This window comes from Gambusia affinis, linkage group LG08, assembly GCF_019740435.1.
Source record: "Gambusia affinis linkage group LG08, SWU_Gaff_1.0, whole genome shotgun sequence".
NCBI classification, from domain to species: domain Eukaryota; kingdom Metazoa; phylum Chordata; class Actinopteri; order Cyprinodontiformes; family Poeciliidae; genus Gambusia; species Gambusia affinis.
In genome coordinates this window covers 8118202-8140484 of record NC_057875.1, presented here as the reverse complement: position 1 = coordinate 8140484, position 22283 = coordinate 8118202, and the positions used below count along the sequence as shown (strand labels likewise).

Sequence of the window (22283 nt, the reverse complement as noted above, 5' to 3'; positions counted from 1 at the left end):
GCGCGCATTAGCAGAATATTCTGGCGAAGACCTCACAGGAAGCTAGCATGCAGTAAGGGGACTTCATTCATTTCCTCCAGTGTTATTCAGTTTAAAACAAGCATTTTCTGAACTTTGACATGACGCTGACACCTCTTGTTTACTGGGCTCAACGTCACGAGGAAATTTACCTGCGTGTAGAGCTGACAGACGCCCAGGTGAGTTCAACCCACCTGCTGTCCTGTTGGCAGCGCTCTTTGAGTTTTATTTAATGCCTTCGAATTTAAGGGGTGAATGCAAATGATGGTGGCTGTTGGTTTGCATGCTGGTATATAAATACAGATTAGCTTGTGTGATAGGACATACAAGACTCTCTGTTACTTCCCCACAAAACACGTTAATAACTGTGTAAAATTAGATGACTGCCAGGGCTTTAAGAAAATGTGTGGGTGGTTCTCGGAGTAATAAACCCTGAAAAAAGCCTCTGGCCATCATGAAACGCGGGGGAGGATTTTTCTTTATCAGGTTGTTATCCACAATGACCATCCTAAACTTCGCAGCAGTTTACCATAGTCTCCGGTACATTTTCCCTTTAGGATTTACTAAAATAATGTCTAATGACTTTGTCTTTTAGCGCCATTTATGAATGATATAGACTTGAAATAGAGCGGATCCGGGGCGGAGAATAAGGTGTTAAACAACCGTGGTCCTTCAGTAGTTGCTAACATTATGAATAACAACATAATTAAATCTCAGTATTGTTTTTGGACTTTAAAAGGTAGGTTCATTTTGCGTTGAGGTCAAACTTTAAACTTTTTTTATCATTTTTATTTTTTAACTTAACATTACTTTACAAACAGGAAGAGGATGCTTCTTACAATCTTAATCAGTAAGAGGAAGTACTCACTGTGTCTTTTTCTGCAGAATATTGATGTCCAAGTGCATGAGAATGTCCTTAAATTTCAAGGTGAGAATTGTTTCTTTATACCCTTAATATATTTACATTTTCCAGTAAAAGTATTTTTTATAAAAGCACCCAATTTGTAACTTTCTTTGGGATGCTTTCTGCAGCTCTGGGGTGTGGTGCTAAAGGACAGCACAATTATGAATTCAGCTTAGAGTTTCTTTTACCAGTAAAATCAGAGGTATGCAATTTTTTTCAAACTCTCTTTCCTTTTGTACTAAGAGGTTTCAGTTTTTCTATTTCGCTTTTTCTCCTCTTTTCTTTTTTTTCTTGACGTGACATAATTTGTCAGTAATTTGTGGTTCCAGGTGAGACACAAGTCCACACAGCGGCAGGTAAACATCACAGTGCGGAAACAGCACCGAGGCTGGTGGGAAAGGCTGACTGTGCTGGAGCGTAAACCGGTTTTCCTGGCGCCAGACTTTGACCGCTGGCTGGACGAGTCAGACGCTGAGATGGAGCTCCAGGAAAAGGTGAGATAAAATTTTATTTATTTATTTATTTTTTTACTATCACCCAGTCTGTTTTTGTTTGCACAATCTATGTTAATTTCTATAGGTGTTTTCAACATGACAAAATGTTTCTTTTGCTAACATTGTGTGTTGGAATTTCTTTTTCAAAAATGTATTCCTTTTCAATAATTCTTCTCATTTCTCCTATTTTGCTAAGGAGGAGAAAAAGAACAGACAGAAGACTGTGAGGCATACAGAAGAAGGTAATTATGAATTCTGGTTCAATGACTATTGTATCTGGAGATTTTCAGCTTGTTTCTTGAAATTTTACCTTTTCCTACTTTTTGGTGACATGGGTAAAATGTCTAATAATTTAATGTTTCAGGGTTTATTAGCCTGAAAACAAGCTTTTTGCTTGTTTACAACCTGGTCCAGTTTCTTGGATTTTCGTGGATCTTTGTGAACATGACTGTACGCCTCTTCATCTTTGGGCAAGGTCAGAAATAGTAGTGGAGCGTAGTTTTCATTCTGCGTGTTCTTTTGCCATTTTTAATCAGTAACTTTAACCTCTGTAACTAATTTCAGATTCACTCTATGACACGTTTCACACCATATCGGATGCGATGTTCTTCTGCCAGACCTTGGCATTAGTTGAGGTGTTAAATGCTGCTTTCGGTGTGGTTCGAACTGGCGTTGTCCCCACTCTCATACAGGTACAGCACAATCCTTTGTGAGTTTTATAAACCAGTTATTACAAATGGACTAGAAATGTGTAAGAACCATTTTGTTTTTGTGTTTGGTAGGTAGTTGGTAGGAATTTTGTCCTCTTCATCATTTTTGGTAGTCTGGAAGAAATGCACCACCGACCTGTTGTGTTCTTTGTTTTCTATCTGTGGAGCGCCATTGAGATTTTTAGGTAAGTAGAGGTGTGTCTCATTAAGTTGAAAATGCATTAAAAAGTTTATTTATTTTTACTGTAAAAATTAAAACTCACATATTTGTTCTTATTTATACACAGATATTTTAAGAATTTTAAAATTTTTATAATTAGGGCTTGCAGCTCATGAACATTTATGTCCAACATCAGTCAAGAATTGCCATAAACACTTATTTTGTCAAAAGCCTTCCAAGAATATCTGCAACTGCTATTGTTGGGAAGTTAAACTATAGGGATTAAGAATGGGCTGTCACTCACATTCATTTGTTTGTGAAGCTGACAAGTAAATACTTTTGGCCACATAGTGCAGACATATTTAACAGAATGTAATTTGATTATATTCTAATTTATTAAGATACACCTGCACTAATACTTATCAATGCCACATTGAACCAAATATACCGATGCAAAGGTAATATTTTGATTTTGTTACTAAGCATGCAGAATATTTTCATTTTTCCTAATCATCGTCCGCAGGCTATTTAAGCTGCAGTTATAAAGATGTATTGTAATAAATGCAAATGTTAGCCTACGAGCAGTTTTTTCTATGTAAAGCAAACATTACATTCTACTTTCAGGTATCCATTTTACATGCTTGGCTGTTTTAACACAGAGTGGAAAACTCTCACTTGGTTGCGCTACAGTGTCTGGATACCGTTGTATCCATTAGGTGTTTTAGCTGAAGGTGAGTTAGTTCATGTGTGAGTAAACTATTTGTTTTACATCAACATAATTGATATGTATCTGACATTTTTATCTCATATAGCTGTTGCAGTGGTACAGTCCATCCCAATCTTTGACCAAACCAAGCTCTACAGCATTCCTCTGCCAAAAGCCATCGGAACGTCCATCAACTTCTCTTACGTCTTGCATGTCTATCTGATTCTCATGTTTCTGGGTAAAGTCAACAAACAGGAAGAAAAGCAGTCTGTTCTGTATGAAATGTGTTTCTTGTAGTTCTGACTGTTTTTTTTTTCTGCTCCACAGGGCTTTTTATCAACTTTCGACACCTTTACAAGCAGAGGAAAAGGCGCTTCCGAACCAAAAAGAGGAAGACACATTAATTCTCAGCACTACCAGTAATCCTCCAAAGCCTCTACTGCCTGCACACATTTTCAAAGCTGACCCTGCTTTAGTTCAGAACATTTTTTTTTTAAAGTAAATTTTTTTCTTTCACCCCTTTTGCTCTCTTAAAAGACTTGCTCTAGTTTTTACCATTCTACATATTGAACAATAATGAAATTGCAGTAATATTCACCAGTAATTAAGTTCTCATAAACCAACGTTCTAGATTGTTGAACTGCTGTCAAACCACCAAGATCATGTTGATTGTGGGTTTTTTTCTCCCTGATGTTTATGATTGCTCTATTACCTTATTTCTCAACATCACGTTCTGAAAATATGAGCTCACTGTCTTCACTTCATATACAATCATTGCTTTTTAAATGAAAAAGGAATGGTATCTTCTAAATGCTTTTGTTTATTTTATTTTCTTTCTCAAAAATCTGTGAAAAAGTAGTGACTTTTAAAACAATTCATTTTGACCTTTCAGTTCAATTGAATGATCCACTATAAATATTTTTATTATTCTTTCCATTTATTATTCTAAATGTCCCTGAACTGTCATTTTGATAACTTATGACACTGAATAAACATTTTAGAAAGATGAGTAATTTAATTAGTGGTCAATTTGGGAAATATATTCTATAAAGAAACATGTAAAAAACAAAATATGTGCAACACTTTCAGTTTCCCAACAGACATTTTGTACAAGCCCTGTTTGTATGGTTTCAGTTCACTCTGGTTCAGTATCAGCTTACACATTGTGACTCAGCTTGAGAAGTCTGTGTGCATGGGGACAATGTTGTGATCAAAAGCTGCATACTGGGAGTCACCAGAACTGGCTAGTTTGAGTTGGTGTGCGGCATGAGAGAGCTGGAAAGCAGCATCTGGATGGGCCGAGTCGGGCAGCATGGTGCACTCCCTCTCCAGCAGTTCGGCCACGCCCTTCAGGAGCTCCCAAAAACCAAAAGCCAAAGCAGCTTTCCGCAGACGATTTAGCTCCTGATGGAATTAAAAACAGAAATCGGATGTTTTACTTGCTTTTGGAAAAAAAAAAGATTCTACATCTTTTTTTCTAAATCGTGCTAAACCTACCTTATAGAAGGTCTGAGTTTTATCAGGTAATTTCCTTGCGTTCCTCAAGATCTTCTGAACATCAGTCTATACGATGACAAAGAAAAACTTGTTAAAAAATTGACAACTAGTTAACATATACGAAACATGAGTTTTTAAAAATCCTTAAATAAATCTTGAACTTTACACCTCCCTACCCATGTGGATCATTTTTAACAATGAACTTCTGTAGTTTTAGTTTAGGTTCTTCCACTTTGTTGGACTTTTGGGTTATAATCCATAATGCACTATTTGTCAGATTCAACAGATTGTTTTAGCCGTGTTTTTACTGTACCTGCAATCCGCTGGCTTTTATCCACACAGTGACATTCTGAGCATAGCTTCGCTTGACCTGTGGCTGCACAGGGAACGGACTTTTACTGTCATCCTCTCCGTACGGATTTTCAGCAGCCTCTGTAAGACAAGAAAGATGGCTGTGCATCAGAGAAAAGTCGGTTAATCCGTGTCATTATGATCGAAATAGAACACCGAGTAATCATTAACTGATGTAGACAAATAGAAGACCTTTGATCTGCACAACAACAGTGACCCATACTAGCATTGGGGAGTTGTATGCTTATTCAAATTTGTACAAGAATTCAAAAACATCTCTAGGTCCCAAGAACCCTAAATATTATGCAGCAAACTGATGTCTTTGAAGTAAGATGTTACCTGAAACTGGTCCCAGATGTGAAATCTTGCCTAGCCAAGGTAGAGGATCAGAACCAGGCTCAAACAAAGACATCATCAGGTTTGACTTCTTCTTGCTGTCTGCTTGGGAGTATAACATGCCAAACCATTCTGGCCTGGGATCAAAGCAGGACAGTTACTGAATTTAGAGAGCATTCACAAAACTAACTTGCTGTCCAGATGAATGAAGGACATGCCATGTATATCAGCTCTGTGAAAGCTCACCCTAGTTGGACCAGAGCCACCATCCCCTCAACCTTTAGACTTCCATGTAAAAGAACACAAAAATTTGGGCTTTTCCCAGCCATTTGACTCGCTGAAGGTTCCTCTTCAAGTTCATCAGTGGTTCCTGTGCCAACTTCATCCACTTCTGAAATTAGGTGCAAATATTTGTTACAACACATACAAATCAAGAATTCAACTTTTTATAGTTGACGCTATGCTGCTCCACAAATCATTCTCAAAAAAACAAAAACAAACCTTTGTTAACAGCAATGGGAAGAACCAAGTGTCTGGATATTACAGGAGGGCTGGAGATGTCAGCAATTTCAATGAAGCCCACAATTTCCAAATCTGAAACAAAAACAAAAATATATAACCCATGTGAAGATTTATTTCATGATGAAAAAAAGTTGAAATTATTTTCAACCCCTGACAAGTACCTGTGCTGACAGCTCTCGGAATAGGCTCCACCTCCTCGTCCACCACCACTGACTCGGGACGGGGGAACACCTGAACGTCTGAAGACAGATTACCGCAGTGCAGAACCGCGTGGAAGGGGGAGTACGCCCGGTCAATCAGCATCCTGGAGAAATGGAAATGACGGTAAAACAATGTGCGTCATTCAGCATAGGAATAAACAACTGAATGAATGAACAACTCTGATAATCAACTCTACCTTACCCAAACATTGCTTGTACACTCTTCATGCAAAGTGGACCATCTACAGTGAAGATCTGTCCATCCCCTCCACTGAGACGAAGGAGCTCCTCCAGGTTTTCCATGGCGTCAGTCATTTGCAACTTAAGTAGCACAAAACAAGTGCTCATTATTGGAACTATCAAATAGAATACGGAAATATAACACAAGATGACCTTGAGTTGCATAACAAACAGGTTGTTACAATTATGTATAGAATTCTAAAATAAATCAAATTATTTGTAAGGGGAAAAATTAGTAATAGAATATGGGAAATTAGACTTAAATTACAACATGATTCTTGCAGCTCTATTACATTTGGCCACGTATCTCCACAGAACTAGACTGAGTAACTGATTTGAAATCAAGGTAGAATGCCAACAGAAATGTGGACTGTTGTACCTCCTCTGCATTGGCTATACACAGGATGAACATTTTGGTGGGGAAGGGGTAAGGGAGTGGAAACTTTTTGTCATCACCACGATGTTTCAGGGTTTGAAGAGAGTGGCGGAGGGAACCCTTTCCAATCCCAAGAGATCCGTCTGTAACCAACACCACCTACAGGACAAAAGAGGGAAATGCATAACAATGAGCAACAAAGGATGAGGTATTATTGAAAGCAGGAAAACAAAGTGACAGAGTAAAAATAAAACGGCTGCTTCACACTCACAATCAGAAAAATGATTATACTGAACATAATGTGATTACATAGTGTGCAAGTGTGATAGTTACTGGAAGTAAGATTAGTTCGAAAAACTTAAAATGCAATTTCATGAAAAGGTACCCTAGATGGATCTAAGATATTTGAAAGGGGAAGAAATAGCAGTCACTTTAATTATGACAAATTAAGCTTTAAGGGCTGTTTCGGTTTCTTTTTTTGTTTGTTTGTTTGTTTTAGTGGCTCTTCGATGTGCGGACATACAACTGCAACGATGCAACTTGGAATCAAAGTTTCACAGGTAGGAATCAACTAAATAAAACTAATGAAGTCTTTGTTCAATCACATGGGTACATTATTTTCCCCAATAAAATCATTTTTCAATTTAAAAAAATCTGAAAATGTTTTCTATTGGACAGATCAAATTTACTGAACAAAATTTTACGTTGAACCGAATATGTACAAATGAATGACATAGAAAACCTCCCGACTGAACACAACTACTTTTATGAATTAACCTAATAAACTAAGAGAATTGCTGAATACCTGACAGGGACAGCCATTGCCCCACTCCTGCTGAACAACGCTACTAACTCCTTGCAGAGCCAGCTCAAGACATGTTTTGTCATAGTCTTCCAAGTTACTAAGTGCCTCCTGCAAACAAAAACATAAACAAACTATTTTAATACTGAAGATATATTGTGTTTTGACTTTACAGGCAGAAACTGTTGTTACCTGTAACGCATTGTAATCCCTAGTGAAAGGCACCAGCAGCTCCCAGAGGGAGGAGAAGGCCATCAGTGCGGTGAACTCCAAGCGATAGTTGGAAGCCATGTGTTCAAACAGCATGTTGAGTCCGTGGACAGCCAGGTTCTTCCTCTGGAACTCTTCGATGCCATCCAGTGACACTGGTCGTGTCATGGACAGTGACGCGTCCATTAAAACCACTGTAGGCATTGCTGTTCACCGCCGATCCGATATCTACAATAAAACAGTAGATTTAAAACTGCTTCCAACCGTCCGATTTACGGTAGCAAATCTCACTGAGAATTACCAAGCTTTGATTAGAAAAAAACCCCGTCAATAATGGCGTTTGAAACTTAATTATACAGGTTAGTAAAGGCTAACGAAAGCTAGTTTGTTAGCCTTCTGCAATGTAGCAGCTAAAAGATAGAAACTTTCCCGATATTATTCATCAAATATAAAAGGATAAATATCCATGAGTAAAAAAGCGGCGGAAAAATCATATGAAAAATAAAAACAACTAAAACTCTCTAGTCGTTTTTGTTGTTTAGCTAGTGTTGCATTATAAGTGCACCAACAATTCCGTCCGTCAAACAACTTGTAAATGTATAGTTCCTATGTAATCCAAAATGTGTGAAATGACAACGACTGAATAGGAAACACCTTTTTAGAGCCGAACTAATAATATCTACAGACATATGAAATATAAAATGGGGGGAAAAAAATCAAATTTTGTCTTTTCTAACCAATATTTTATATCTATTTTTGTCACTTAGGTGTGTTTGATGCACCATGGAGATAAATTATCACAAAAATGCTGACATGTGACCTTTAATTTTATATGTTATATTTGTGTAATATTTGCTATCTTTATTTCTTATTAAAACTTGCTTGTATTGTATTTGGTTCTAATCCAAGTTTGTCCCTTTTGGAACCACTCTTACGAAATACAAGAAAACGTCACGCCAGAGTATACCCCGGAAAACATTCTCTTTTAATGTGACTCGGTAAAGACACATTTAGCAAAAGTACGAAGGAACGTAACTACCAGCACCCACTCGGCAACACGGTAATAGACAGTGACTTTTTGGTGAAGTTGGTAAGAACCCACATTTAGAACTGTTCAAAAACGTCTCATTGTTTGTACTGCAGATGGCGCCGATTGAGTAAAAGACAATTTTAACTGCGAAATTTCCTAAAGTATTTTTTCTTTTTGTATAATCTAAAACTTGTTTGAATGTCGTCCTTGATTTTGTAATCTGAAGAATAGAGGAAAAACGTAAGTCTGTGCACATTTTTTTTACGAATATTGGGATTTTAAGTCTCATTAATTATTATTATTATTATTATCCCTATATATTTATATGTAACATTTCTATAGATATGGAGTAGGTCCAAATTGGTTTGCTTATTCTTCAAACTCTTTTTATTTAGCCAAATAGATATTTTCACCTGATATTTTATGCTGCTCCTGACAGCTCTTGTCACCATAGCACCAGAACAGCTCGTCCTCTTTTTCTGTTGCCTACCTGTAGCATGAATTAGGATCAGCTCTGTTTTCTTTACATTGATTATTTTAACATATTTTAGATACATTTGATACACAGGTTTTTAGTTTTATGTGTAATTTTACCATGTTTTGTCTATGTTCTTAACTGTTAACGTAATTAATGCTGTGCATTTAAGCTGCGCTTAATTTCTGTCATCTGCTGTTAACTGTTCATTGGGAACCGTTGCTCTGTAACTTGTTTAGGAGTATAATATGTTATTTCATGCATACGGAAGCTGGAATGACTTTAACCACCATTATGATTTCAATGAATGCACATAAATGGCACACTTTTCAGAGTACTCTATTTTTCTTTAAAAGGAAAAAGCTTAAGGGACTTAAACTGTTTTATTGAGTTTAATTGTTGCAGAAAAACTAAGTTTCATGTTGACTTGCTACGAAACTCTTAATTGAATTGAGACTTTTCCTTCTTTACAAACAGATTTGCCTAAAGCATAAAGACCCATACCCAAATCAGACAACAGGAGCTGTGGATCTTTTAACTCCAGGGTTTTATTAAGGACTTTTGTTTTTTCTTAAGCTAAGCAAGGGAATCTGCTATTAGGACAAGATGGAGTCTACAAGATGTAGGTCTCAGCAGCTGATTGTTTTTGCTGTTCTCTTCCTTGGTACCCTTCACAATTTGATCGTTGGTGCTGAACTCACTTTTACTTTACCTGACATTGTAGACGATTTTGAAAAGATTGCAAATCACTCAACGGAGGAATTTCCTGTTCAACATTCTACATATTCAACCCCATATAAAGAAGGACCTGAACATAAATCTTCATTTTTGGATGCAATAGATGATCGCCATCCTTCACCGAATTCATCCATATCTGATCCAGTCTCCTGTGTTCAACAGATAAAAATGATATACCCTAGTGATCTTTTTTCTATTGAGGATCGAAGACATGGATGGGTGGCCCTGCATGTTTTTGGGATGATCTATGCTTTTGTGGCACTTTTAATTGTGTGTGATCAGTTCTTTGTTCCTTCTCTGGGGGTCATCATGGAAAAGCTGGCCATCTCAGATGATGTTGTTGGAGCCTCCTTCATGGCTGCAGGAACAACTGTCCCATGGTTCATTACCAAGCTAATCCAAGTCCTCTTCTATCACGACAATTTAACTACGAACATTAACCCAGTGATTGGCTCTACAGCTTTCAGAATGTTGTTTGTGATTGGAACATGTGCTATGTTTTCTGCAAAGGTTCTCCCTCTACGCTGCTGGCCATTTTTCAGAGACTTATCATTCTACATGCTTGGCTTCATCCTACTGATCATTTTCTTGTTGGATAGTGTTGTTGCATGGTGTGAAAATGTGATTCTGGTAACCATTTTTGTACTCTACATCCCCTTATTGATATATGATGAGAATGTGGAACAAATAATGAAGACCCAACTCCAGAAAATCAAAGGAGTGATGAAAGCTTCATTTGTGAAGAAATGTGAAAAGGTGATCCCGGTAGAGGTAAAGCAGTTATTGTATATATAACTATATTTTAATATTTTGCTGCAGAATTACAGTAAAATGTGTTTTTAGAATTTTGTTTTGCTGTGCACATTTTTTAGGTTTTTGAGTTGAAGTTTGACTGCAGAATTTTATGTAAACCTCAACTTTAAGTTTACTGCCCCAATGCTGAATCTGAATCCTTGCAAAGTATTTAAAAAAGATAATTTTTTTCCCTGTGGAACTAAAGGTTAATGATCTCTGAAGAAAAAAATTAATTTGTGTTAACCCAAAATTTGTTTGCTGAAAGGAGGACTACATTACACATAATTAAGATAAGTTTAAGATGAGTTTATGTATAAATATTTATAATTCACTTTTGAAAGACAAGTTGTAGTCAGTTTGTATATATTTAATAACTGACAGTACAAAGAAATCAGATTTTCTATATAGATTTGAAAACATTTCAGACATTGATTAGAATAGAACAGAATAGACATCTCCTTTTATTGTCCCCCAGTGGGAAATTCAGGTGCAACAACAGCTGCAAAGTGACAAGTAACCGAGGCATGTTAGAGAGATAAAAGTATACATGTATATGTACACAACTAAATTAAGAGTCATAAACTGTACAGTAAGAATAAAATTCTAATATTGACTGCAAAAGTCATTGACTGCAAAAGTCAATATTTTGACTTTATAATTAAGTTTATATAATAATTGTGTATTATACAATAGTGTATAATTGTGTATTATTGAAAGAAAAGTCATGTTTTTATCATGCTATTTGAAATGCAAATGTTTTATAATCTCTCACGATTAGGTTTATTGTATAGTGACAGATAAATATTAACATATATTGAACAGAACAGAACAGCAGTTCCATTCTTGTATTGTGGTGCTTATTACAAATTCCTAAGGCCTTATATGTCATTTTTGTAGATTGTTGTAACCTTTTTAAAGCCATTTTAGAGTGAATTGTTGAGACAAATGCATGCCACTTTTGTGAAAAACATAGGAGAGATTGTACATCAGGCAAGTCATTGGTGTGTGAGTTAAGTGGGACATAATCACAAAGCTAATTTTGAAGGTGTAATATTGATGAAACATATAGTATAAAGCCTCTACTTTCATGACGCATCTCACTACGGCGTGGCATCGACAAATGCCTATTAATAAATTATTTGGATTGCCTTCAGGGACAAATATCCTGATGCAAACATCCTTAAATACATTGTGGCTCTCTTTTATCTGACTACAATTTCTTGTGGAAGTTACTTTTTGATCCTTTTGCTTTATTTGATGTTTAAAGTCCTCCTTTTATCTGTTTGTTACATTTAAAACAATCCCCCCCAGGTGTGTATACCTGAAGGTGAGAATGATGCACAAGGCCTTGGAGACTGTGATGAAGAATGTGGCAATGAAAACAATGGTGGATGCAATAAAAAGAAGTTTGTTGAGAGCAAATTATTACAAGGAGCTAAATCTCTGTCTTTACGATGGCCTGACAAATGGCAGGAACAAGTCACCTACATCATCCTGTTGCCAATCATCTTTCCTCTGTGGCTTACACTTCCCAATGTTTCTAGTCAGGTAATGACAGATTAATGTTTTGGATCTTTTAGAGTAATTGTCTCTTAATACTTGATCTATGATTTTACTTTGTTGTTTGATTCACAGAAAGCCAGAAAATTCTTTGTGCTGACCTACCTAACTTCCATTGTGTGGATTGGCATCTTCTCCTACCTTGAGAGGTGGTGGGCTCATCGGGTGCAGTGTTTCTAAAAACAACTCTGTTGTTCTTAAATAAGAGTCTAATTTCGCATTCAACTATTTAGGCTGTATGTGTGTTTTCATCCTGGATTTTGGACTTATTCCTACTAAACAATATTTTTATATTTTAAAGGTTGATGAGACATTTGGTGTGATGGGCCCTATGAAATACGTGGGAGCACTGATGTCCAGCTCTGATTTTATAACTAGTCTAATAGTGGCTCGTAAAGGCCTGGGAGACATGGTTGTGTCCAGTAATTTGGGGTGTAACATCTTTACTATGACTCTATTGTGAGTAAATAGATTGAATTGTCATTGCTGAGATAAGATGAGAGAACAGGTGTTCAAAGATTTGTTGGTCTCACTGTAATTTCTGTGTTATTTCATCCAACAGTCTACCAGTGGAATGGTTCCTCCACTCAGTCATCCATGGTTTCTCCCCTGTGGCTATCTCGACTGAAGGCCTCTTCTGTGCCAGTATCCTCCTCTTCGTCATGCTCCTCGCTGCTGTCATCTCCATTATATATTTTAAGTGGAGGATGAGGAAACTGCTTGGCCTCACCTTCGTCCTTCTCTACCTTATTTTTGTGGTCATTAGCATATCGATGGTGTTTCAAATCATTATATGCGCTTTGTAAAAAAAGAAGAAAAAAAAACTAGAAAAATGTTTATGTATTTTCTTGAATTCTTCTCTATAAAACTGATCCATCCTGACATCTACCAGGGTTTAAATAAAGAAGTTTAAAAGAGTTAGCATGATAATCAGTTTATTGTCAATATACCTGCCGAGTACACTTCATAAATATAAATATATATTTTAGCTGTTAAATAACTCAAGTCTATATAGCTGCGGTTTTAACCACAAACTTGTCCCTTAGTGAAAAAGTAATTGTCACTTTTTCTAATTGAAGGCAACTGCCATCAATTGTTAGCATGAACTGGCAGAGAGTCTTTCACTGTTGATGAGGAATTTTGGTCCACTCTTCTTTAAAGGGTTGTTTTAATTCAGCAGTATTACAGAAGTATTGATCATTATTAGCCCTGTTATGGTCATGCTACTGCATCTCAATCTGACTTAGGTCCAAATTTTTACTAGACTACTCCAAAACATTCAAAACATTCCATGCCATTCACAGGTGGACTCGCTAGTGTACCATTGTGCCTTATGCTTACAGCCTCAGTGCCTCGTCAGTCCAAAGACGTCTTTTCTTTCTTTAGATCAAAACATGATGTGTTGGTTTTGGAGAACTTACTTTACTTTTTCTTGTCAGACAGGTTTTTGTTAAAGTGCTTTGTTGATTCTACAGGTTACGTGCCTCTGTGTGAAATTTTAAGATTAAACAACCGAAAAACAAGATCAATAACAGCTAATTGATGACTCAACAAAAGGTAATGATTACTTGTTTTACATAGGCTGAGCTTTGTTAGTTTTTACCCTTAGTAAATCATTTGAAAACTGCTTTTTGCTTGCACTCTAGTTATCTTAGTCAGATCTTCTAATTTATATCATGATCTGAAATGTTATACTGTGACTAAAAATTAAAAAGCAAGGGAAATCTATGTTGAAGCAAATACTTAATAAGAATATAAAATAGCTTTTGGTGTGTAACCTTTTCACTATTTTTTTTTTTTGTTTAATAAAAAACAATGTGCTGAAATCAGGTGGTTTTGTTCATATAGTCAGATTAAAAATATTTTAGATTTGAAAGAGCAGATCAGCTAAGTACTTCAGCTAAGAGAAATAATGTACTTCATTGAAATTACTGTCTTTCTGTGTTTTTAATATATATCTTGATATATAAAGTTATCATAAAAAATTTGTACTTGTGTGTTATCATACTCATTGTCTTTTTATTAAATTACATAAAACATATATCCATAAACATGCCTTGTGTGACCTGTTTCCTCTTTAGTGATTTAAAGTTTTGTGTACATCTGCATTTCATTTTTCTTATTTTTCTTTACAAGATTCAAAGCACAAATACTTACACAAACAAGTCTAAGCAACATAACTTAGATTTTTACGGATGTTTCTGGAGAAGTTGTGACAAAAACTTACATTTTAATTCACTCATCTTTTTGTCAAGTATGTCATTGTAAATTAGTTAGCAACCTGCACAAGCCTCCTGTAAAAGAGGCTTGTGTATGAGTGTTTGTCCTCAGACATACACTCATGGCACAGAGGTTGACTTATGTCAGGTCGTCCAAAAGAACCTATTGGAGTGTTGTATCTGAACACTTTGCTTCTCAAGAAAAGTCACCCAGGTGAAAATATTTCAGAAATGACAGAGGAAGAGTTTCAAAATACAAATCTCTTCATTTTCAGTCCTACATCTATGCACTATGACACCTTGCTTACTTTTACTTTACATCGTACAGATCACTGCTGAAGTTACATTTGCAAAGTGAGAGTGAGACAATGCAGCTAATCCTCTTAGAAGACTTCAGGTGTTAGGTATTATGTTGATCCATTGTGAAGACTCGTTCTGTGCCCTACATAAGCCTTTAGTCGTTGGGCAATAGTTTTTGTTCGTGCAAGTACATTTAACCTGGGAAAGCTGCACTGGGATTTTGTGCCATTGACTGCACGTTAATTTTAAGGTAAGTCTGTGTCGTTACTTGGTTTTTATTTACCTTTTTATTTCATGATCTTTTCTAACTAACATGAATTTACTCTTCAGTTAGCACCACCTTATAGGTTAGTTGTATTTTACCATCATAAAAACTGGACAAAGACTTGACAAAAATCTTGTCCAGTCTACATAAATGTCATTTTGTCTAAATGACTGGCAATGTTTCATAAGAGTGCTTTTCTGAATGTTTAAATTGAGCTGAACTTGTGACTAATTTTGGTGTATTCTTCAATCTACAATAGGTTGAATTTTCCACAAACTCAATGATGTGACATGAATCACTCTACTGAAGTTTTGTATTCTTCTACCCCATGGTCTGCTGGGGACAGAGCTGGACTCTACCAAAGCTTATTTATGCTACTTAATTCAACCTAGCCACCAGGAGCGCTGCTTTGGAGGATGATGCATTGCCATAGAAGGAAACGGCTCCAGCTGAGCCGGGTTCTGTTTCTTCTCTCCGGAGTTTTTCTCTGTACCCTCTACCAGCTCACCATTAGTGCCAGGCTGCAGGCACCAATGCCAGTGGCTCAGATTGGAGAGGACTTCAGAGAAGGGTCAACAGAGGGCGTTGAGGATGCCACAGCAGAACCTGGCCAGCTAGAGGAACGTTTCACTACTGCACCCGAATTAGAGCCCACAGATCAAACAACACCAACGGATGTGATTCCTCATACCGATAAGGATTTAAATACAAACACACATACGGATTTAACTAGTGATTTCAAAGAAGCCTCTTCCACTGAATCCACAGTGTTGCCAACCACAAACCGGACTTTGGTGCATTGCATCTATGTGGCCCCAGAGCCTCCTCTGGTGACACCCACCCCAGTTCCAGCTCCACCAGTTACAACTGTCTCCCCAGCGCCACCTGGCGAAGCTCCTCATGTCAAAGGTGAATACCCTGAAGACATTTTTTCTATCGAAGATCGCAGACGAGGATGGGTGCTTCTTCACATTTTGGGAATGATGTACATGTTTGTCTCTCTTGCGATTGTCTGTGACGAGTTCTTCGTGCCCGCACTGGGAGTTATCACAGACAAACTGGCCATCTCTGATGATGTAGCAGGCGCCACCTTTATGGCGGCCGGAGGCTCTGCACCTGAGCTCTTCACCTCTCTTATAGGAGTCTTCATCGCTCACAGCAACGTGGGCATTGGCACAATAGTCGGCTCAGCAGTTTTTAACATTTTGTTCGTGATTGGGATGTGTGCTTTATTTTCTCGGGAGATTCTTCGTCTGACCTGGTGGCCACTTTTCAGAGATGTTTCATTCTACATACTTGACCTCATCTTACTGATCATCTTCTTCTTGGACAATGTCATTATGTGGTGGGAGAGCATGATGCTGGTGGCCTGTTACAGTCTCTATGTTGTCTTTATGAAGTTCAATGTACAACTGGAACGGGAATTCAAGACCCAGCTCCACAAACACAAGAGCATTGTGAAGGTTATTGCTGTGGAAGAACCTGAAAAGGTAAGCAGTTATGTAATAAAACATTATGCTTAGTGTACTGGATTACCTATTTAGCTTGATAAATCTCCATTAAGGCTTTTTTAGTTAAAATTATTCTCATTTGGTGCTGGTCAACTAAAACAATACTCCAGGAGAATAAGGAGTGAAAATGTGTACTCTTTAAATTTTTTGTCTGTGTATTCAATTTATTAAATGAATAAACATTTATATGCTTAACAGTTGAAATAATTTTGTAAAATAAAAATATACATTATTAATAAAGAACTGTTTCAAGAATCAATAATATATAAATAAATTGATTAAATGTGGAAATTACCATTAGAAAATGTTTCATGTCCAGCTCCACCAACTCATTTATCATATATTAAAACATATGTAAATATATTACTTGTCATTTAATTATTTTTAGAGCTGTTTTACAGTGTCTCTAGAATTTATCTTTTTGTTTTCGCTTTACTTGTCAAAGTTAGACATGGCTAACACTGATATAAGCAAGGTTATTGGTCTGCAGGTTAACCAGTCAGATGTCAGACCATACATACTGAACAATAGTGACAGTTTGAATTATTTCATTAGGGACTCTTGTATAAGAAATTAGAAATAAATTAGTAAAATTTGATTGATATTGATATTGATATTGATATCCATTTTTTAATATTTAAAGCATTCAAGTTTTATGCTTTGTGTGTTTAAAACATTGACACATCCCATAAATATAAACACTTTTATTCTTATTTATTTAATGTGCTTGTGACAGTTTATTTAAATGATCACATATATAAAATTACATTTGACGAATTATTATTTTATTTTTTAATACTAGCTCTTTTGGCCTTTGATACATACAGTATGTCTGTATTATATTCTTATGGCATTGTTCCATAAAGTAGTATTTATTTCAAGGAAGCAGCATCTGTTGTCATGTGTGACATTTCATTGATTCATTAAGGTTGAAGAAAATGTTAAATGAAACTAGAGTTAGATTGACCTGTGCAAACCAAAGCTGATCAGCTATATCAAACTAATCCTTTTCGGTGCTGCAGAGCTGCACAAATGGTAGCATCAACATTAATTTCCTTGTCCTTGGTGTGAGAGATTGAGGTCATAATAAACTTAAATTTGTTTTGCTTACTTATAACATAGATCTTTTCTTCTTCTACATGTGCTGCTTTAGCTAGGCTTAATAATGATGCAATTTTTGAATTATATTTGAAGTCTTACATAACACTAGAGCGTACAGTGAGTGTACATTCTGAAGTGAGGACAGGTTCATTTACAATGCTAAGCTAGTCCAAGGCATGAAGATACATGTTAATAATGCAGAACATTATTAATGGTAAGACCTCAAGAGTGTACAATATGAAAAACCATGTAATGTATAAGATTATGTTGAAACTTACATAAATTAAACCAAAATGAAATACATTTGAATGATTATCACTGAAAAACACATTGTTGCACACAGACAAATGGGGAAGGAGAAGATAATGCCCCTCCTGCTCCAGAGGACAAGAATCGGTTAAAGGTAAAAAAATAAATAAATAAATAAGAAAATTAATCAACCAACTCCAGCAAGTGATAAACTTCTAACCCCCTGATACCACAGTGCTGATTGTTACTGTTTTTATACATATTTTGAGTTTTTCTGTTTGTGTTCCTGCTCAATAACAAGCCTCACTGCAGGTACTGATTCATCACAATGAAAGTGTTGAGCAAAAACACCCTGACCTCCACTTGAAAATGACTTCCAGTGACATGTCATGTCTGTATTGCGAGAAGCTGTCGTGACCTCAGCCATCTTTTTCCCTAGTTGAAGCCGTCCCTTCAGCGAGGAGGGAGTTCTGCTTCTTTACACAACAGCACCATGAGAAACACTATCTTTCAGCTCATGATTCACACATTAGACCCTCTGGGAGATGGTAAGTACCACATTTATGCCTCTGATGGCTTTTGTGATGGATAACTGCATGATAATAACTTTTACACAGACTTCCTGTGTTCTATGTTCTGTCCAGTGTAAAATGGATTAGCTAGGTGTCCCGTATGCAGTCATCTCTAAGTCCAGATTGATACTAAGCAGATAAATACTCCCTCAGTATGCAGAAGGATCCAGTTGTTGATCTAGGTTGTCATAAAAAAGAAAAACATTATTCTAGTGCTGAAACTGGTAGTGAAATAATTTATCTTTCTATGCTTAAAATTTTGGTTATTCTGTATTTTACAAAACTATTGCTGGTTTTCAATTTTACATGTTTATTAAGGTAACTTAGCTGCAGTGTTTATATCATTGTTGCTGCCTGCTTTGGCTCTTTTGTGGACTCACACAGTACTGAATCTGTGTTTTCATAAATAGTACATGTTTAATGTTTTACTCTTCATGACTTAATGCATTCAAAATGATTATTTGTGTTTGTTTTGAAGGAAAGTTTAAGGACAAGGTTGAGACTTTGAACAGTGTGGTTAGACGGAAGTCAGAGCCCAAGTCCCAAGAGAAAAGTGAAGGTAACAGGAAGGACCAGGAACCACAGATATTTGAACAAAATAGTAGATCAGAGGTTGTAGTAATGAAGTGTAGAAGTATAGTAGAGATATTTCCAAACTACTAAATGTTCCCAATATTTATTGTCAAAAGAAGCCCTCATTGGCTCTCAGAGTAAAGTTACCTAAAGTACTGTAAAATTATGCCTTTTGTAGCTCACATTGATGAAAAAATTTGTTTAAAAAGTGTACTTGTTTACTTTAATTTGTTACCTTTCTCCATAGTACCTTCTTTGATCTAAAACCACCACAGACACATTTCTGACTAAAATTTTTATGATTTTCTCCACAGGCAAAAGTGGAAAAACTGAGGAGACCAAAGAGCCAGAGGCTGCCCCGGCCAAAGATGCAGAAAAGAAGGATGAGCCAGGAGCAAAGAAGGTACTCCCTACCCATGACCTGCTGATTTTCAAAAAGCCCAGAAGTCAGTCTTTGATACCTGTCTATGTAAGAATCAAAGTACAGGGATTTCACTACTTATATCGGGTTTTATTTTAACTAAAAAATATTCTTTACTTGTATTATATTTCGACTCCATCGCTTTTCTCCATTCTGAAGGACGATGTTGCAGCAGAACAAGGTGGATCGGAAGATTCAGACAATTCCGACAGTGACGATGATGACAGCGATGAAGAGAGTGAGGAGTCCAGTGAAGATGAGGATGAGGATGAAGATGAAGATGAAGAGGAGGAAAATGAAGATGACCCACTGTCTTTACAGTGGCCTGACACACCACGCAAACAAGTCACCTACCTCTTCCTGCTGCCCATAGTCTTCCCTCTGTGGCTCACAGTTCCTGATGTTCGGAACCAGGTTAGAGACATTTAGGAGACATTTAAAGGTGCCGCTGTGATATTCTGAATTCCTCTATAGGTCTATCTTTATATTTTGACTTTACTCAACAGAAATCCAGGAAATTTTTTGTGTTCACCTTCCTGGGCTCGATTATGTGGATTGCTATCTTCTCCTACCTCATGGTATGGTGGGCTCATCAGGTCAGTTTACGCAGTTCTTTGCTTATCATCAATACAAGAAGAGAGAAATCAACATCCAATTTATTTTGAATCTCTAATTAAATCCTCCATGTGTTATTTTGTTCTCTGATTTTTTGTTATGAGGTGGGAGAGACCATCGGCATCTCAGAGGAAATTATGGGCCTGACTATCCTGGCGGCAGGCACCTCCATCCCTGACCTTATCACCAGTGTGATTGTGGCTCGTAAGGGTCTGGGAGACATGGCGGTGTCCAGTTCTGTGGGCAGCAACATCTTTGACATCACAATGGGGTGAGCTTTTACAGTTTGATCTGCCAGTATTAGAAAATAATCAACTGATTGGCCCCTCAAGTGAATCCTGCATCTTTTATTTTTTTTCTACCAGCTTGCCCATCCCATGGCTCTTGTACTCTTTCTTCCACGGTTTGGCTCCAATTGCTGTCAGCAGCAACGGCCTTTTCTGTGCCATCGTGCTGCTCTTCCTCATGCTCCTTTTCGTCATCATCTCCATCGCAGCCTGTAAATGGAAAATGAACAAGGTGCTGGGCTTCACTATGTTTCTCCTCTACTTTGTCTTCCTGGTTCTTAGCGTCATGCTGGAGGATCGCATCATTGTCTGCCCTGTTTCCATCTGAGACTGCAAACACAAGCCTTTCTTCCACAGTACACACGTTCCCATGGTGGGGGAACTTAATATCGCTTTAAAGAATAAGTAATTCTCATGGAAACCTTTTGTTTTGGACCATTTGAAACAGTAATTGCAAGTAAATTTGATATACTTTTAACACCAATAGTAGCACCGCACCATTTTTTGTTGTAAAAGTATCTATGCAACTGTGTTCAGAGTAAAATATATCTGTTTACTGACGTTTTTATAATTTCTTCCATATCCATAGTTTGTGACTTGGGCTTGGAGTACATTTAAAAGTACAAAACCTGTGTTTTCATCTCAAGGTTATCAAGGTTCAAACAGAACTTTCCTTTGGTGAAATTTTGAGTTAAGTCAGATCTTTAAATTATTTTACTCAAAATTAATTTGTATTTTCTTTGACAACTTTAAAAATAAATTAGATGTTAGCCATCTTTACCCTTGTTTTTCCAAATTGCATAGAGAGCTCTAGATGTTGATATTGTGAAGGCACAGACCTTGATAGCAAAGAAGCATCCAGGGTTTATAAATGGCACATGTTTTAACATGTATGGATCATGTGGTGTAATAAACACATGTATTTACATTGCAAGTTAATGATATGCTTTTTAATAAAGTTGTTATTTTGCTGTTTGCATCCCCCTCGGTTGCTGTTCAAATCTGGGGCAAGTCCCAGTTTTGTCACAACTTGAAATCCATCCATCCACCCATTTTCTAACAACCTTGTCCCTAGTGGGGTTAGGAGGTGCCTATCTCTAGCTAATGTTCTGTGCGAGAGGCGGGGTACACCCTAGACAGGTCACCAGTCTGTCACAGGACAGACAGGACAAACAACTATGCACACACACACTCAGACCTAGGGAGAATTTAGTAACCAATTAACCTAACAGTAATGTGTTTGGACTGTGGGAGGAAGCCGGAGAACCCGGAGAGAACCCAAGCATGCACAGGGAGAACATGCAAACTCCGTGCAGAAAGACCCCGGGCCGGGAATTGAACCCAGGACCTTCTTGGTGCAACGCAACAATGCTACCAACTGCTCCACTGTGCAGCCAGTTAAAGTAATTTATTTCATAAAAATATTTCAAACTAAACCAGTATTTGTATGTTATTTCAAGTAAGCATAACTAGTTGTATCATAGTGGATGAGAAAATTTTGTGTACTGAAGCTAAGAAAAAACACTAGGTAAAATAACTTTATTACGTATTTTTAACAGATTTATGCAACTTTTATTTCGAAGGGCTTTGCAATAAAATATAAAACTCATGAAACATGAAGATTTCTTCAGTTAATTGCATAAATCAACAAGTAAATAAATGTTATCTGTCCTCATCTATCCAAGATTACATGAATGTAATCAAAATACTGGTACTAAAGTAACGGGAAATCTGATCGGATGAGACGAGTGATTTATTTGCAACAAACATTCAAAAGGCTGGTAATTTTGTAAAGAAAAAGCTGTTATTGTTTAACAGTAAATATACTTAAGTAGTGTATTATTGTGAGATTATATAAAAATAACAGAATATTTATATTATTAGGCTTTTAATACATTTTTACTCACCAAGGTTGACAGTGTGAAACATGTTGTAACTGTGACCCCAAACACATTTTAATACTTTTGGAAGGTGAAAGTATGGGTCTAAGATTTGTGCATAGTTTGGACAAGGCAGCTTTGATAGTGTGAATTTGTCTTAAATGTA

General features: G+C 36.7%; 4 protein-coding genes across 8 annotated transcripts; 3 read left to right on the top strand and 1 right to left on the bottom strand.

Moving 5' to 3' along the window:
- On the top strand, positions 1 to 4001 carry hacd3 (3-hydroxyacyl-CoA dehydratase 3). Its single transcript, XM_044123736.1, has 11 exons — positions 1 to 197; positions 904 to 946; positions 1051 to 1124; positions 1252 to 1416; positions 1613 to 1658; positions 1781 to 1891; positions 1981 to 2108; positions 2199 to 2311; positions 2911 to 3017; positions 3099 to 3230; positions 3320 to 4001. Exons 1-11 carry the CDS (start codon positions 120 to 122, stop codon positions 3394 to 3396), a joined length of 1074 nt encoding a protein of 357 aa, XP_043979671.1. The 5' UTR covers positions 1 to 119; the 3' UTR covers positions 3397 to 4001.
- On the bottom strand, positions 2958 to 8121 carry ints14 (integrator complex subunit 14). Of its 2 annotated transcripts, XM_044123734.1 has the most exons (12): positions 7828 to 8121; positions 7509 to 7754; positions 7320 to 7427; positions 6518 to 6673; positions 6101 to 6219; positions 5860 to 6002; positions 5678 to 5770; positions 5423 to 5567; positions 5180 to 5313; positions 4803 to 4921; positions 4490 to 4555; positions 2958 to 4396 (listed from the first exon to the last, which is right to left on the bottom strand). In XM_044123734.1, the coding sequence occupies exons 2-12, from the start codon at positions 7728 to 7730 to the stop codon at positions 4163 to 4165; spliced, it is 1539 nt and encodes a 512-aa protein (XP_043979669.1). In that variant the 5' UTR covers positions 7731 to 7754; positions 7828 to 8121; the 3' UTR covers positions 2958 to 4162. The 2 variants fall into 2 exon arrangements, with proteins under 2 accessions (XP_043979669.1, XP_043979670.1); XM_044123735.1 differs by lacking the exon at positions 2958 to 4396 and having other exon boundaries at positions 4489 to 4555; positions 4803 to 4941; positions 7509 to 8119.
- Positions 8122 to 8460: 339 nt separating this feature from the next.
- LOC122835031 (sodium/potassium/calcium exchanger 1-like) lies at positions 8461 to 14165 on the top strand. Of its 3 annotated transcripts, none has more exons than XM_044123733.1 (6): positions 8461 to 8586; positions 9509 to 10540; positions 11876 to 12112; positions 12200 to 12289; positions 12426 to 12583; positions 12687 to 14165. In XM_044123733.1, exons 2-6 carry the CDS (start codon positions 9638 to 9640, stop codon positions 12928 to 12930), a joined length of 1632 nt encoding a protein of 543 aa, XP_043979668.1. In that variant the 5' UTR covers positions 8461 to 8586; positions 9509 to 9637; the 3' UTR covers positions 12931 to 14165. The 3 variants fall into 3 exon arrangements, with proteins under 3 accessions (XP_043979668.1, XP_043979666.1, XP_043979667.1); XM_044123731.1 differs by having other exon boundaries at positions 8461 to 8796; XM_044123732.1 differs by having other exon boundaries at positions 8467 to 8616.
- A 483-nt stretch (positions 14166 to 14648) lies between these two features.
- Positions 14649 to 20782, top strand: LOC122835030 (sodium/potassium/calcium exchanger 1-like). Of its 2 annotated transcripts, XM_044123729.1 has the most exons (10): positions 14649 to 14893; positions 15168 to 16398; positions 17864 to 17923; positions 18209 to 18317; positions 18820 to 18900; positions 19229 to 19317; positions 19495 to 19749; positions 19842 to 19931; positions 20055 to 20221; positions 20316 to 20782. In XM_044123729.1, exons 2-10 carry the CDS (start codon positions 15325 to 15327, stop codon positions 20563 to 20565), a joined length of 2175 nt encoding a protein of 724 aa, XP_043979664.1. In that variant the 5' UTR covers positions 14649 to 14893; positions 15168 to 15324; the 3' UTR covers positions 20566 to 20782. The 2 variants fall into 2 exon arrangements, with proteins under 2 accessions (XP_043979664.1, XP_043979665.1); XM_044123730.1 differs by lacking the exon at positions 18820 to 18900.
- Positions 20783 to 22283: the final 1501 nt, after the last annotated feature.

Coding starts and splice junctions, on each gene's coding strand:
- hacd3 (XM_044123736.1), top strand. CDS start 120: ATGACGCTGACACCTCTTGTTTACTGGGCTCAACGTCACGAGGAAATT. Junction 1,659..1,780: donor TGTGAGGCATACAGAAGAAG/GTAATTATGAAT, acceptor TTAATGTTTCAG/GGTTTATTAGCCTGAAAACA. Junction 1,892..1,980: donor CCTCTTCATCTTTGGGCAAG/GTCAGAAATAGT, acceptor AACTAATTTCAG/ATTCACTCTATGACACGTTT.
- ints14 (XM_044123734.1), bottom strand. CDS start 7,730: ATGCCTACAGTGGTTTTAATGGACGCGTCACTGTCCATGACACGACCA. Junction 7,428..7,508: donor GGGATTACAATGCGTTACAG/GTAACAACAGTT, acceptor TTTTGTTTGCAG/GAGGCACTTAGTAACTTGGA. Junction 6,003..6,100: donor AGTGTACAAGCAATGTTTGG/GTAAGGTAGAGT, acceptor CCATTTCTCCAG/GATGCTGATTGACCGGGCGT.
- LOC122835031 (XM_044123733.1), top strand. CDS start 9,638: ATGGAGTCTACAAGATGTAGGTCTCAGCAGCTGATTGTTTTTGCTGTT. Junction 12,113..12,199: donor TTCCCAATGTTTCTAGTCAG/GTAATGACAGAT, acceptor TTTGATTCACAG/AAAGCCAGAAAATTCTTTGT. Junction 12,584..12,686: donor ATCTTTACTATGACTCTATT/GTGAGTAAATAG, acceptor TTCATCCAACAG/TCTACCAGTGGAATGGTTCC.
- LOC122835030 (XM_044123729.1), top strand. CDS start 15,325: ATGATGCATTGCCATAGAAGGAAACGGCTCCAGCTGAGCCGGGTTCTG. Junction 16,399..17,863: donor CTGTGGAAGAACCTGAAAAG/GTAAGCAGTTAT, acceptor TGTTGCACACAG/ACAAATGGGGAAGGAGAAGA. Junction 18,901..19,228: donor GTCCCAAGAGAAAAGTGAAG/GTAACAGGAAGG, acceptor TTTTCTCCACAG/GCAAAAGTGGAAAAACTGAG.